The sequence below is a fragment of the Mesoplodon densirostris genome, chromosome 14, assembly GCF_025265405.1.
Source record: "Mesoplodon densirostris isolate mMesDen1 chromosome 14, mMesDen1 primary haplotype, whole genome shotgun sequence".
In the NCBI taxonomy this organism is placed as follows: Eukaryota; Metazoa; Chordata; class Mammalia; order Artiodactyla; family Ziphiidae; genus Mesoplodon; species Mesoplodon densirostris.
In genome coordinates, this window is record NC_082674.1 from 59,204,889 (window position 1) to 59,221,427 (window position 16,539).

Sequence of the window (16,539 nt, forward strand, 5' to 3'; positions counted from 1 at the left end):
CGTGCTCTGCAACAAGAGAAGCCACCACAATAAGAAGCCTGCGCACCGCAACAAAGAGTAGTCCCACTCGCCACAACTAGAGAAAGCCCGCGTGCAGCAACAAAGACCCAATGCAGACAAAAACAAATAAATAAAAAATAAATTTATAGGGCTTCCCTGGTGGCGCAGTGGTTGAGAGTCTGCCTACCGATGCAGGGGACACGGGTTCGTGCCCCGGACCGGGAAGATTCCACATGCCGCGGAGCGGCTGGGCCCGTGAGCCACGGCCGCTGAGCCTGCGCATCCAGAGCCTGTGCTCCGCAACGGGAGAGGCCACAACAGTGAGAGGCCCGCGTACCGCAAAGAAAATAAATAAATAAATAAATACGTTTATTTTAAAAAAAGAATGTTTTATACCTTATAAAGGTGAAAACTGCCCCATCAAACACTTGTTTCATACCTATATATACATACATATATGTACATATTTATGTATATCTGCGTATGTATATGTGTGTATGTATATAGCGAGTCATAAGATGTTTAATAGCTGATTCATTTTGTTATAAAGCAGAAACTAACACACCACTGTAAAGCAATTTTACTCCAATAGAGATGTTAAAAAAAAGTTTATTACTGTGGCTTGTATTAAAAAGTATAAAAAACAAATGCTCTAAGATATATTCCAAGAAGTGGTATATTTAGGTCGAAGGAAACGTGCATATTTATTAATCAGAAACTTTAAAAATGATTCCTGAGATAAGCATATTCCTGGCTCCCCTAAATGAGACACATTAAATGGCTGTATGTATACAGAAATAGTTATCTAAGTTTTATTTTCCCAATATCCTTGGCAATCAGTATCAGTCTTAAGTTACCAAAAATTTCAGTTGATGTGATTGACCTAACATTTCTTATTATAAATAACTTCTCTAGCTATCAGTTAAAAAGGGGGGTTATAATTTTATTGTTTGTGCTTTATCATTAGACATACATTTAACATGTCTTTAGTGAATTTAAAAACTGTCACCACTGAATGTAAATTGGTGCAGCCACTATGGAAAACAGTATGGAGGTTCCTTAAAAAACTAAAAATAGAGCTATCATATGATCCAACAATCCCACTCCTGGGTATATATCCAGAAAAAATGAAAACTCTAATTCCAAAAGATACACACACCACAGTATTCACAGCAGCACTATTTACAATAGTCAAGACGTGGAAACAACCCAAGTGCCCATCAACAGACAACTGACTTAAGAAGATGTGGTACACATGTACAATGGAATATTACTCAGTCATTAAAAAGAATGAAATGATGCCATTTACAGCACCACGGATGGACCCAGAGAATATTATACTTAATGAAGTAAGTCAGACAGAGAAAGACAAATACTGTATGATATCACTTATATGTGGAAACTAAAAAATAATGCAAATCAATCTATATACAAAACAGAAGCAGACTCAAAGACACAGAAAACAAACTTACGGTTACCAAAGGGGAAAGAGAGGGAGGGACAAATTAGTAGTATGGGATTAACAGATAAGGACTACCTAAAATAGATAAGCAACAAGGATCTACTACATAGCACAGGGAATTATATTCTGTATCTTTTAATAACTATAATAGAATCTAATCTGGAAAGAAAAATAACTGAATCACTTTGCTATCCACCTCAAGCTAACACAATACTGTAAATCAACTATACTTCAATAAAAAATAAATAAAAATAAAAACTGTCACCACTCACTAGTTTATTAAAAAATCATGCCACATCTGATAACTATTATCATTTATAGTTCTGAAAGGACTATTTTAGAAACTATTCCGTTTTGAAACATCTAGAAATCCAGCTATCCTTGAGAATAAAATAATCATGTTTTCATTGTTTTCTAAAAACAGGGTTTTAAAGATTTAGAATGGAGATCGGCCTCATTTTTTTTTTTTTTTGCCACGTGGCACGTGGGATCTTAGTTCCCCAACCAGGGATCGAACCCACACCTCCTGCGTTGGAAGTGTGGTGTTTTAACCACTGGACCACTAGGTAAGTCCTGCCATATTATCATTTTGATAGATTTTTTAAAAGGAAAAATATAAATTCTTATTTAGTCATGCTGCAGATCTCTTAAGTACATCCCTTTTCAGGAGAAGGGTTTCCTAATATCAACTCTTATTTTTCTTTATCTCTCACCTGAAAAGAAAATAATCCCTATACTGAAAAGATGCAATGCACATAAAAGTAAAATAGCTAAATAAGGCTACCTTAACCCCCGAAGTCAATTATTTATGTTTCTTGGTAAAAGCAAATTAAAAATAGTACTATACCTAGCCAGAGGGGAGCGAAATGCTGTAGCTGGTGTGGGAAAATCCATGGTCCTTGTCTCAAGAACTGGTTTTCCTGGAATAAACTTTAAACTGTTGGGATTTGGGGTATCTTGTGTTTGAATAAACATGTATCTCACTAAAAGAGAAAAAAGAAAGAATGTTATTCTAGAAAAAAAATGTTAACAAGTTTATGGACTATGAAGTGCTCATTTTCAGAGAACCAAAAGAAATACGGAAAATTAGAAAAAAAGAATATAAAGCTTTATTGCCCAAGCTTACAGAATAAGAATTGTTAAGCAACAAATTTATCAAAATATTTAGGATAACTTCACTGAATTTTATATTAATACTAATTATTTAGATAGTTTTGTTACTCAACAGATTCTAGCAATATCCTACACGTAAGTAGGAAGGCATATCATAATTGAGGAGTCTTAGATGGATTCTATATGGTAACTCAATACCAAATTAGCTATAATAATAAATCATATCACTTTCCAAAGTGCTAACATTTTTTAAAGATAAATAAATTTATAATAACAAATGATATTTATTTTATGCTTACTTATTACATATCAGAGACAGGGTTGAGTGCTTTATATATATTTAAGCCTTTAACAATCCTATGAAGAATGTATTATTGTTCCCATTTTACAAATGAAGAAACTGAGGCTTAGAGATAAGTAACCTGTTAAGTCACTAAGAGTTAAGTAACTTGTCCAAAGGTATAGAGTTAGTGACATTATAAATTATCATGTAGGTGGGAATCTATGTGAATTACTTTCTAGAATATTTTAAAATTATCTTTAGAGGGCGTCCCTGGTGGCTCAGTGGTTGAGAGTCCACCTGCCGATGCAGGGGACACGGGTTCGTGCCGCGGTCCGGGAAGATCCCACATGCCGCGGAGCGGCTAGGCCCGTGAGCTATGGCTGCTGAGCCCGTGCATCTGGAGCCTGTGCTCTACAACGGGAGTGGCCACAACAATGAGAGGCCCGCGTACCGAAAAAAAAAAAAATTATCTTTAGAGATTCTTTTCTTCTCTGTTCCTTCTAGGGCCATGATCAGATTGAGAATAAAAGAATCTTTAATCTTTAATTTCCTACCTTGCTATTATGATAACAGCTCGTAGGACAAAAAGATAGTACTGAGGTTTTAACAGTTTAAAACTATTAAACAGGCTCTGGTTACTTATTATGAAAATAAACCTTCTGACTTAAAAAAAAAAAAACCACCACCCAATTCTCTTCTTAGAGCAGTATATGGAAATAAGTTAATTTATTGAATAATTATCATGTGCTGGGCATGGTGCTAAGCACTTTATGTGAATTATATCATTTAATCCTTACATCCTGCCAAGGAGGCACTGTTTTTATCCTAATTTATAAATGAGGAAACTAAAGCGCAAAGTCACTCGGCTAGTTAAGTGACAAAGCCAGGATTCAAGCCTGGCCAATTTTCCAGCACTGACTTGTTTAACCATTGTGCGTACTACCACTCCATAAGTATTAGTGCCAAGCATAAAAGGAAAATATACTTAAGATCAGTCTTTCTATCCTATCATAATCCTCATATCACATATCTTAAGAAAGAGTAAAGTATCAAAAAACAAGTTTTATTTTAAATTAGAAAGAGATTAAATTTGGTAAAACATATGGTTGGTATAAAAATGCTTTTCTTAACTGTTAAAAGAGAAGATTCTAATTTGACAGAGATTGTTTTTGCACCTCGCCATGCAGTTCCAGCTAACTGATATTGAGTCATTTCCTTGGTAAAGTAGAAATTGAAACTAAACTCCCATATATTTTCCTTAAGTCACTGTCCTGTAAAGATATTAGTTGGTGACTTGGTGACCAGGCAAATCCTAAAAAAGAAAAAAAATGAAAAATGATAACCTCAGTGTTGAAGTACTTGATTTAAAATACTTCTACTCCCGGGCTTCCCTGGTGGCGCAGTGGTTGAGAGTCCGCCTGCCGATGCAGGGGACACGGGTTCGTGCCCCGGTCCCGGAGGATCCCACATGCCGCGGAGCGGCTGGGCCCGCGAGCCATGGCCGCGGAGCCTGTGTGTCCGGAGCCTGTGCTCCGCAACGGGAGAGGCCACAGCAGTGAGAGGCCCGCGTACAGCAAAAAAAAAAAAAAAAAAAAAAAATACTTCTACTCCCAACCAATAAATTCCTCTGACAATCTGCACTACAATGTTCAGATGAAACATTATATAAAGTGCTGCCGCCATTTTCTGTAAATATACAGAAAACAAGGTTCTTTTAACCCTGGCTCTGACCAATCATCTCTGTGTCCTTTCTTAATAATTTATTGGTAACCAAAATCTCTGCACATATTAGGCACTCCACCAACATTTGAAGAATTAAACCTGGCTTTATTCTACTCAGTCCATTTGTGTAAAACTATACATGCAGAAAGAAAAATTTTTAGAAACACTTGAAGAACTATAAATGTAAAAAATAATTTAAGAGAGTATAATCTACATATGTCTGAAATAGAAAATATGATAATATATGATATCACTACATAATTTTTTTTTTTTTTTTTTTTTTTTGCGGTACGCGGGCCTCTCACTGTTGTGGTCTCTCCCGTTGTGGAGCACACGCTCCAGACGCGTAGGCTCAGCGGCCATGGCTCACAGGCCCAGCCACTCCGCAGCATGTGGGATCTTCCTGGACCGGGGCACGAACCCGTGTCCCCTGCATCAGCAGGTGGACTCTCAACCACTGAGCCACCAGGGAAGCCCACTACATAAATTTCAACAATGAACAAAGGTATTTCAAAAAAAGTAATTTGACTAGGTAGTAACAAAATCATTCCAGTTATAGCCTAAACTGGGTTAAATTAGGTATTTCAAAAATGACTCTCAGATCCATCATCCATAAAGATCCTCTGAAAGTGTCATAACAGTTACAACAGGAGAGAAAGACTCTTGTAAAATAATCTTTCCTATTATGCTTGGTATAATAGGTAACAGATAAAAAGGTAGGCATAAGTTCCCCCTCAAATATAAATTAATGGTGCTTGAAGTCAATATCAAAGACTAAAATCAGCAGGTTTCCAATCTGAAAAGTCTAGATGACCACATAATTCAGTTCTACAAAATTTAAAAGTCTAACTAAAGTAGCTTAAGATGCTGAGTTACTCAATATTTATGCCTAAATTGTTCTGTGACTCAAGGAGACAGGAACGGCACTCTGTTCTTGCCCCAGGATACAGGGGAGGTAAGGTCTCTGCCCTGATCCAACTCAGGGCATTAGCCAGAGTTAGCCACCTTCTAGAGTAGCATGGCCACAAGGAGGAGTTAAAGGTAGTGGTGGAAATGGAGATGGGCCAAGAGCTGAATCCCAGTTCTTACAGCTCCATAAGCACATATAGGTAGGCATTCACAGACAGACACACACACACACACACACACACACCCTCCCCGACAAGGTTCCCTAACCACATGACAGTGGTCATATTGCAAAAATTTTCAAATCCTATATTTATACTTATTTCCAATATTAATAAAAAATAGAATAGAAAATAAAAGCATGTAACATCAACAAGACTGTCAACAAAACCATAGTGATTAATGTTGACAAAAAAAGAAAAACTACATTCAAAGTACTATGTCTTAAGGCCTGGGTGAAAGCGAGAAACTTACTGATTTTAGAGGTATTCTTATGAAAATAAGGAAGGCAATAGCTTAAAATACATATGATTCTTTGAAACACAAACCCATTTGTAACTTTTCTATATTTTTGATTGAGAAATCACTTATTGTGCAACTCTTACGTTCTAGAAGATGTGTTACACAAGAAACTGAGATTTCATAGAAGTACTGGACACTGTATTCAGGATTCTTGAAATTTAAGGCCAAATGATATGTGTAAACAAATAATTACAGTAAAGTGTAGTTTATGGCAGAAAAAAATGTTATATTCTTTTTATAGGCATCTGAATAGAAAATTTTACAAATTCTCATTGCTTATGACCCACAAAATTTCATTCAGGCAGTTTGCTCTAAAAGAGATGAAATTTTACCTGTGTTACATAAGGTTGCAGGGAGTGGGAAAAGTGGTCTCTGGACAAACTGATGCAGAGGCTGTTTCTTAATGGTATATGGATTCATCATATGACAGAATCTACATTTAAAAACAAATAAAAATGACATTTTAAGAGATAATCTCTTAAACTCAAGTTTCTACTTCTCATATATAAAACAACCATAATGAAAATAACAAAGATGAATTTTCATTTTCCATCCACAACATTATTTCCACTCCCTTAGACAAGCAATATCTACAAACAATTTAAAAACAAGAGCTCAAGGGGAGATTTATAGCCTTTATAACTGAGTGTATATAGAATATACAACATCTGGTGGAAAGAAACAGAAATGCATCTACATCAGTGATTTATAACCTGGAGTTCCAGACTCTTAGGTATGCATGAAGGAGGCAAAGAGCTACAAACTGTTCTTCCCATTTTAGATTTAAAAACAACTAGGTGACAGAGTCACATGGTTCAAAATTCAAAGGGAATAAAAGTAAATAGAGTGAAAAGTCTCCCTCCTTTTCTGTCTCTACCACCATGTTTCCCTGGAAAGAGACAACCTATGCTATTTGTTTTGAAAGGCATTTCAGTACCTCCAAAAGTCTAATAGAAAATATACTATTCTCCATCAAACTGCTAAAGAAGTCAACAGTCTATACGTGCTTTCTGACTGGAAACATATTGATGCTGCTTTGTACCTTTGGCTATTTTACTCTGAATATAATCATAATGAAATAACCAAAGTTACAAAACTTCCCAAGTGTTGACTGGCTTTTTTTTTTTTTCATGGAGTTGACCAATTAAAAACAAAGGGAGAAGGGAAAATCAAATACTACTAGAAAAGTAAACAAAAGATGTTACTAGTGAAAAATTTTAGAAATCTGATGCAAGTTACATGAAAATGCAGTTTACTTTAAAATACTATTACCATCCATTCCAATTTTCATTTCACAGGAGTCACTGAGGAATTTTAAGCATATTTATGATCACTTTTTGTTTTTTACATTTCTCTGATTATTCTCAACCTGCAAACTCATAAAGAGGAGGGACTGTCTTCATTGCTCTCCCTAGCCACCAGCATGATGACCTACCTCAGTTCCTCATTTCCAAAATGAAGTTAATATTCACCGCTAACTCATAAAGACTGGGGCAAACATGGATCCAGGTAATCCATGTAAAGTGCTTACAACAGTGCATGTGCTCAATGTGTTCAATAAATGTTAGCTACCACTATTATTAGTATGCGATAGGTGCCCAACAATGATCATTAAATGGAATTCAGGTTTGGGGTGAAAGCATTTTTATCTATAGCACACTGCCTAAATCTTGGTTACCTTGCAATATGGAAGTACACCAAGGACGGAACTACACCTGGAATACGGAAATTTCCTTTCAGCCCAGGGAAAAGGCAGAATGGATACATATTCTGACGGAGATGGGTTCGAGTAATAAAATAGTAAAGGTGAGTTAAATTATTCCAGGAAGACATCTACTCAAAAATAAGAGAGGGAGGCAGGAGGTGACTAACAAAAAATCCTTCTGCAAACCTAATTATTTTAGGAAATGCATTTCAACTTAAAGAGCATCATTAGCACTAAAACCCCTAACACTCAGGGGGTCAACCCTTGTTAGGCCCTCTTCTCCTTTTGTTCCATAAGAGAAACCACGGTACAACAATCTATTTAATGTTCTCAGTGCCTTTCACCTAACCAGTGTTGACAGATGTCCCTGGGAAGCCAAACGCAAAGACAGGGCAAATGGAAAGACGAAAGACAAGGGAACTGAGTGGGTTTGGTGGGTGGGGAGCGGAAATCTAGAGTTCCAGCACTTAGATGCTGTGTGACTTCAGGTAGGTCACGTTCCCCTTCTAGGTAGGCCTCACTAAGAAAATGAGTGACATTTTGACGTTCTGATTTTGTGTTTAAAAGGCAGAGCGAATGCACGGGGTGGAAGGGCTGGAGGGGCCCCGATTTAAAAACAGCTCCTCGGTGAGTCCCTACCGCCGGTCTCTGAGAGTCTCCCCACCACAGGGACTCAGGCACCGGGTCTCGGAGCCTGGGACAAGGCCGGCAGGGCCCGCCAGAACCGGGTCGCAGAGCTGCCTCACCGAGAGCTGCCCACCTCAGGGTTTAAACCCCCAACTTCGGCGATGGGGATGGACCCAAAGGCAAGGTCAGGGGCACTTCTCCCCACCCGGTGTAAGAGAGGGCGGGCGGGGAGGCGACCGCTCTGCTGGCTAAGCCCAGCGGCACCGCTATACGCAGCCCCGGGCTCACCACCTACCGCCTCCGCAGCCCCGCGGCAGCCGCCGCAGCTCCCAAGCCCAGGAGAGCCGCCGCCGCCATCTTGGTCCGAGTGCGCAGGTGTGGGATAGGCAGCTCCAGCCCGCACAGCCTTCGCAGCTCTGCTCAAGCCCCGCGCAGGCGCAGACCGGCCGGGATCTGGAAAGGCACCGTGAATAGTGCACCCTACCGGCCGCGCGGGGCTCTGCTGCGGATGAGCGGGGCGGGCTTGCGTAGGCTGTTTGAAATCATTACCTACCTACTTCATGAGGCTGGGCAACGGGAAAAAAGAAATCCTTGAAAGAGGGAAGGGATATGGGAACAGATGTATATGTATAACTGATTCACTTTGTTATAAAGCAGAAACTAACACACCATTGTGAAGCAATTATACTCCAATAAAGTTGTAAAAAAAAAAAAAGAAAAGAAATCCTTGCGATGCTTGCGCAGGTGTCCTCAAGCAAGCACGAGGGACTCCGCACGCATGCGCGGAACCGTACATTGCTTTTCCCACTTAATAGGTGCTGCGTTTGCACAGCCTGATCCTGCGGAACATTCTAGACCCGCCCATTGCCTCTGGTAGGAACCTGCTTGCCATTCAGGCCCAGTTCAGTAACTGTCTCAAAAGACGCCCTGAAGCATCCCCTGGGAAGGTTCTCGCCTTTCTCCAGCGAGCTGCCTGCTCTTCTCCCATGGGGCCCGTGTGGACCTGGGTTAGGCTGGGTTTGTGGACTCGGTCATGTTGGACCAACACGCAGAGAGAACTCACCTCGTGTGGAGCTGCCTTTTGCAGTATAAGCATGAGTATTGACTGATTTCCAGAGCAAAGTACAAAAGTTCGTTAACTATTCTCCAGGATCTTACTGGGGTAAAAAGCTTTCTCTGGGACAGCTGTTCTCAAAATGTGGACTGAGGGCAGCAGCCGCATGGGAACACGTGGGAAATGCAAATTATCACACCACACGTTAGACCTACTGAATCACAATCTCCGGAGCTGGGGTCCAGTAATCTGTTTTAACAAACCCTCCAGGTGATTCTGATGCAGGCTAACGTTTGAGAAGCACTGTTCTAGAAGATATACACAGAGGACTGGTTTCTGTAAGGGAAACAACACACCTGTTGTTGGAGAAGTTGAGGCTACATGGAAGGGGAGGCCTCTAAGGGGGTGGGCGGGGCTTCAGGCTGTGGCTGCTCTGGGGCTGGACACGTGAGCCTCCTCTGAGTGCATCTTACATTCTCAAGGCTGCGTGTTGGCTTCCGTCTTTGCTGACCCATTCTAGACCTCAGTGTCATCCACGGCTTTCCCCTTTACTCTCTGCTAGACCTTGAATCAAGTGTGCAGTGTGGCTCTTCCACCCAAGAACATACCCCAGTTAGGAACCATCTTGCTGTCTTCAACTTCTCCCTCTCTTATCTGTTCCTTCCCATAAGGAAAATCCTGCCTTGCCCCAAACCACCTTAAAACCACCACCTTTTCTTTTCTTTTTCTTCCCCCTGCAAAGTCGAATGGCATAAAAGAATTGTCTACACTTTCAGTCTCTAGTTTTTCACCTCACACTCTTCAAACCACCGAAAGCAGCCTTCTGTGTCCCACCGGTGTGGGGAGGGGAGCTGATCTAGTCAAGACCACCCACATCATCCATGTTGCTGAATCTGAAGGATCCTTCTTGGTTTTTACCTTTCTTGACCTATGGAGTGGAATGCTGATGGTCTCTCCCTCCCTTTAATAATCTGCTTCCTTGGCTTCCCTGGCACCACAACTGCCAATTTTTCCTATTATTTTTCTGGTTACTCCTTCTCCTTTCTCCTTTGCAGGATTTCATCTGCCCGCCTCTTAACTGTTGGTGCTTTGGGGGACCTCATTCCAGGTAGTACTCTTACCATTTTTGTGTGTGTGTGATTAATTGACAAACTTCAATTAATTGACAAACTTCAGGGAGTTATGCCAATTAGCATTTCAGTCAGCCACCAAAATATGTTTCTCTCCCTTGCAAAAACTGGATTAAAAAAATTTGGGGGGGCCTTCCCTATTGGTGCAGTGGTTAAGAATCCACCTGCCAAGGCAGGGGACACGGGTTCGAGCCCTGGTCCAGGAAGATCCACATGCCGCGGAGCAACTAAGCCCGTGCTCCACAAGTACTGAAGCCTGTGCGCTATAACTACTGAAGCCTGCACTCCTAGAGCCCATGCTCCGCAACAAGAGAAGCCACCGCAATGAGAAGACTGCGCACCGCAACGAAGAGTAGCCCCCGCTCGCCGCAACTAGAGAAAGCCCGCGCGCAGCAACAAAGACCCAACGCGGCCAAAATAAGTAAATAAAATAATTCTTTTTTGCCAATTATTGGTCATTTACATTAAGTAAATTAAGGAAAACAAAACTGATTAGAAACAGCACATATAGTACGATCCCATTTACGTAAAATAGTTTGTGTCTCTGAGTATGTGCTTGTATGTGTGAGCATAAAGTGTCTGGAAGGCTGACTGCCAGCCTCTTTTCTCTTTCCCCTCCCCTGGCTGTTTTCCATTCCTTAAAAATGCTGAATTATTTTCCATCTAAGGGCCTTTGCATAAATTGTTCCCCTTCGGGGAACAGTGCAGAAAGCCACAGGCAACCCCAGCCAAGGAAAAGGACCACTGCTCCATGATCCCAAGCCCCTTCCTTGCAGGAGGCAGGTGTAGAAAGAAGAGGAGACTGGTCTTTGAACCTAACCAAGGGAAAGGAAGAAAGCTCTAAGGCAGATACAAGATGGAGGTTATAAAGACTTGGCTAGATTTTTTTTTTTTTTTTTTTTTTTTTTTGCGGTACGCGGGCCTCTCACTGTTGTGGCCTCTCCCGTTGCAGAGCGCAGGCTCTGGACGCGCAGGCTCAGCGGCCACGGCTCACGGGCCCAGCCGCTCCGCGGCATGTGGGATCTTCCCGGACCAGGGCCCGAACCCGCGCCCCTTGCATCGGCAGGTGGACTCTCAACCACTGTGCCACCAGGGAAGCCCTGGCTAGATTTTTTTTAATACTTGACAGTTAGATAGAAAATAAGATAGTTTTTAAAGATGAAAGTAACCAGAAGGCAATGGGATTTGCCGAATTTCAATCAAGGAGTGAGGCAGGAAGAACAAAAAGATGACATTTAAGCCCTTTTTCTGATTGTATCTTACTGAACTCATTCTGTTCAAAATACTGGTTGTATATATATTCTTTAACTATTCCCTTTACTAGCTACTCCAAAGATATCCAGTTCCTCCTCATTCTTAGCAGATTTTACTTCACAGAGAAAAAGATAGAGGCCTTGGTGGTAGCAGTGGTGGCAACTGACTCTCTAAACTATTAAAGCCTTTGCACAAACTCACATACTTATCTCTTTCTGCTGAAGGCATCCAGAATATACCACTTCAGGAGCTTTGTTTGGAACAACCCTTATCTACCTAAAAGTAGAGCCTCCCAAAAGATTTCAAGTGTTATAAATCCTCTCCCCAGGAGTCTAGCAACCAGGAAAGATTGACTCTTATCACTGAAGAGAATTCGGCTCAGGGATAAGAAATCACCTAAGCAGACATTCTCACAAAGCTATCATATCTCTATTCTTGTAAGAAACCATTTATCTTTTCCTAAAAATCATTTGTTTTCCCATAGGTGTCCTTCTCTCCTTCTCCTTCCCCTTCTCCTTCCCTTTGATGGAAGAAATGTTCACATACTGAGGTATGGGGAAGTTATTCTGGCTTATGCATGATTTGGCTTGAACTTTATGCTAACTAAAATAGTCTGTCTTATCGCCTGTCAACCATATATTGTACACGTACTTTAACCATTGAAAGAATGTTGCCCACCATCCAGTTATATAAAGGGTTAAGTCACAGTCCACTGCTGTGGCTCACAGTGGGAGCCCTGAAGGGAATTCAGGAGGAAAAAACCAGCACAGGATAAGGCATTCTGCGTTTTGAATAAACTGGCCCCTAGATAGTTAACATGCAGACCTCAGGAAGAATTTCAATGACCCTAGATTCTTGCATCTTCCCATACACAGAAGGTCACTAAACTCGTTAACTTGAGATAGCTGTTCCTTGTGACTAGCAGTCATCTTTTATCAGGATCTATGCTTGACCAGCCAAAAACATCACACATCTCTGGGCTCCTCCCCTACCTCTTCAGAACAGTCTTCTCAGAGCTACTGAGAGGCTGTTTCTCAAGCTATAGTCCTCAGTTTGGCTTGAATAAAACTCTCTTCTATTCTTATTTAGATGGTTTATTGATTATTTGCAGAAGCACCTTATTAAGATGATATTGGGTTGGACAAAGAGTTTGTTCGGGTTTTTCATAAAGCCCGGGTTATGGAAAAACCCGAACGAACTTTTTGGCCTACCCAATATATATACGCCCCAAATTCTAACTGCCTCCATGAGTTATATTTTTCTGTGAACGCCCATGTAAGTATGTGAATAAAAATCTCTTTCCTCTGTAATAAGCTAAATGGGAAAATAATTTGAAAAAGAAGAGATACAGGTATATGTATAACTGAATCACTGCTATACACCTGAAACTTACACAACGTTGTTAATCCACTATGATCCAATTAAAAAAAAAAACCTCTTTTCTCTTGCTAATCTATCATTTGGAAGTTTAATTTGCCAGCCCTCAAGAGCTGAACCTAAGAGTGTAGAGAGAAAGTTTTCCTCTCCAACACTGCATTAATCCTACCTCCTTCTTCCCATAGCAGAAGAGGCATCTTTCTTACCCAAAACCAGTACCTCCACCTGTGTTCTCAGTCCATCTGCTTCCTTACTCCCCCTCCCAGTCCTTAGGGAATTCGCCCAATTTATGATTTTTTAAGTAAAATTTTTGTTCAGAATATATTAGATTTACACAAAATTTGCAAAGATAGTACAGATTGTTTCTGTTTATCCCTTACCCAGTTTTCCCTGTTGATAACATTTTACATTACCATTATACATTTGCCACAGCTAAGGAACCAGCATTAACCAACTCCACAGTTTGGCATTATTCTCTTGGTTAGACTGGGGTTATGGGTTAGGGGGAGGAAGACCATAGAAGGAAGTGCCCTTCTCATCACATCATAGGGTTCGTGTTATCAACATGACCTATTACTGTTGCTATTAACCTTGATCATCTGGCTGAGGCAGTATTTGTCAGGTTTTTCCACTGTGAAGGTACTCCCTGCTCCTGCCCCTTCCATACACTACTCTTTGAATGCACAACCCACACTTAAGTTTTGTGGAATTAAGCTCCACTTTGGGGAGATGGGGGAGCTAAATAAATTAACTGAAATTCTTCTGTATATGTCTTTTCTTCATTTATTTATTCAGTCATTTTTTATATCAGCATGGGCTCATGGATGTTTACTTTATACTTTGTTGTAACCTAATACTATGTTATTTATTTCATTGCTTAAGTTGTTTCAGCTTTGAGCATTGGCAGTTCATTCAGGTTGGGTCTGTGCCCCTGTGATTTTTATTTATTTTTTTATTTATTATTATTTTTAGCACTCCTTTACTTTCCAGCACTACAGATGCTCCTGGTTCATCTTGTATATTTCCTGCTCCAGCCCGAGAATCTTCAATTTCTCCATGGAATCCTGCTTCCGTGGAGAAATTCCATTAGAGAATCGTATTTAGAAACGAAGATCTGGGTGCTGGGTGTGCTTACTGTCCATTTACTTTTCATTTTGTTATTCCTTCATCTTCATCTGCTCCCTCTCTACACATTGTCTCTCCTTAGCTGCTGGCATACAGACATATTCAAGTGTTTCCCTCATTAATCCTTCTTTATCCATGTTCCCCACTGGCAAGCTCCCTAGCTCTCTCTTCATTTCTTTTCGAGCTCTTAGCATGGTCACATTTTATATGAATTTGAAAGTGTTATATGAAAGATTAGTAAAGTCTCAACTCGTGTGCCAAATATAAAATAAATACAAATATTAAAAACTGTCAGGTAAAGCACAATTTCAGGTGGGCTGAGGGAATTGTGATATTGCTACATGTTAGTGCCACTAAAGCTGGTGAATCAAACAGAAATAGCTAACATTGATTGAGCACTTAAAGTGGGCCATTTTCTAAGCACACCTCATAGCAATCTATATCATGGGCATTTAACGTTATCCCCATTTTACAGATGAAGAAACTGAGTCCCTTAGAAGTTCAATAATGTTTCAAGATTACACAGCTAGGAAATGGTGGACAAGGGATCAATTTCCTATGCAATGTATTTCCATTTTATTGTAATTATATTCATTGGAGTCCAGCCTTTTCTATCTACATTTTACAATGGAGATTTATTCGTCAATTTTTAGTTCATTTCAAATTTTACCAACGGTTTCTACTACTGAGTTCTCTTGTGGCCACTATACCTACTAAATTCAAATTTCCCAAATCAAAATTTTGATTTAAAATGTCAAGATTTCAGTCTTCCATCAATTTTTGATGTGCAGTTTTAGCTGTTTTGAATTTTACTTGAATATTTCTACCAGTAATATTCATTATAAACTGAAAAAAGGCTGACAGTTTATATTTAATTTTTGATTACTCTAAGAGAAAATTGTGATCCATTCCTCTCAGATAATGTAAGTTTTCTCTAAAGAGTGAAAAATAAAATACGTCCATGGGGTCAAAAGGTCCTGCTCAAAAACAGGATGAGGCATGGGAGATCTGGTAGAACTACTAATTTCACAATATCTGACGTTAAGAATTCCACATGTAGCAATGGCATTGGTCCCAAATCTCAGCACTGGAATACTGGGCTGCCTTCTGAAGGGAATACTTGGAGTCCTTTGGGCCTCTGAGCTAAGCTTACATAAAAGCAGGTTGAAGAAGTACTTGGTCTCCTTCCTTGTAGGCTGACATACTTCAATACGAGGAAAGATAAACTCCAGGAAAAAATACATGACGTAAGGGGAAAGATCTTTATCTTCAAATACAGAGAAACAGGTCTAAACCATTTATTCTTGGCTTTTCCCTGGGTCTCGCTCCGGTTCCTTCCACTTGGTTCTCACCTAGGGGACAATACAAGGGCACCTCCTCCCTGGCTGGTCTCTTACCAACCAGTCTCAGGGCTGGCAAAAGTGAGTCATCAAAGGGTGTATGCAGAAAGACCACCCCAGGGGAGCTGGAGCTTCTAATTCTAGCTCTCCCTACAATTAAGTCAGAGATAAATCACCACAGGTAAGCTCTGTCCACCTCTGCAGAAGGCTTCTCCTCCATCTCAGCGGGAGTGACGCATCTGAAAGGGTTGCCCCCAGAACAGTCCGAGTCACCGATAAGGAAGACTACTTTTGGCTAATGAGAACTTGAAATAGAAAAAACATAAGAACTTCACGTTGTAGAACTAGGTAGGGCATATATTTAAAGATAGATAGATGAATCAGATATTAAATAAATCTTCAGAAAAAGTAGGCAACTCTGGGTTTATTCATGCATCTTATACTAGAGCTCTTTGGATCCCTGGATCTTCTTTGAACACCATGTCTGTGAGCTCAGCCCATTACCATTTCTCCCTGAATCACGGATGTCAAGCTCATTAAAGCTTCGTTATTTTCTCAGATTTGAAAAGGAAATAGGCAGGAAGGTTTTCCCCACAGTATGGATTTTAAAATTTTTAGGTATAATCCAGTTCCACTCAAGATTTCTCTCTTTAGTTTCTTATGGTCTCTCTTTAGTGATTTTTTTTTGAAGACTGCATATTAATGCAGGTCACATTCAGATAACACATTTAGAAGTTCACAGGAAAGTTTACATTGCAGGGAGCTCTGTGATTTTCCCAGCTCAGTCCTTATGGCTCCATTATCTTGTATTATTTCATTTATGCCTCCACAAACATCTAGATGAAAAGCAGGTCTCAGGAAATACCAATGCCAGCATTGGAAACCAACCAACAAACCAATCAACCAACCAACCAAGAGT

At 40.2% G+C, this 16,539-nt stretch overlaps 1 protein-coding gene across 4 annotated transcripts in view; it reads right to left on the bottom strand.

The window, feature by feature from the left end:
- NFU1 (NFU1 iron-sulfur cluster scaffold) overlaps nucleotides 1-8,749 on the bottom strand; it is a 28,386-nt gene extending 19,637 nt beyond the window's left edge. Inside the window, exons 1-3 of one of the 4 annotated variants that reach the window (XM_060117257.1) lie at nucleotides 8,474-8,493; nucleotides 6,341-6,441; nucleotides 2,310-2,445 (exon numbers count right to left, since the gene is read on the bottom strand). In XM_060117257.1, coding sequence (XP_059973240.1) covers nucleotides 2,310-2,445; nucleotides 6,341-6,431 — 227 coding nt within the window. In that variant the 5' untranslated portion in view covers nucleotides 6,432-6,441; nucleotides 8,474-8,493. Of the gene's footprint in view, nucleotides 1-2,309; nucleotides 2,446-6,340; nucleotides 6,442-8,473; nucleotides 8,494-8,628 lie in introns of those variants that run through there. The other 3 variants (XM_060117256.1, XM_060117255.1, XM_060117258.1) reach the window with 3 other exon arrangements.
- Nucleotides 8,750-16,539: the final 7,790 nt, after the last annotated feature.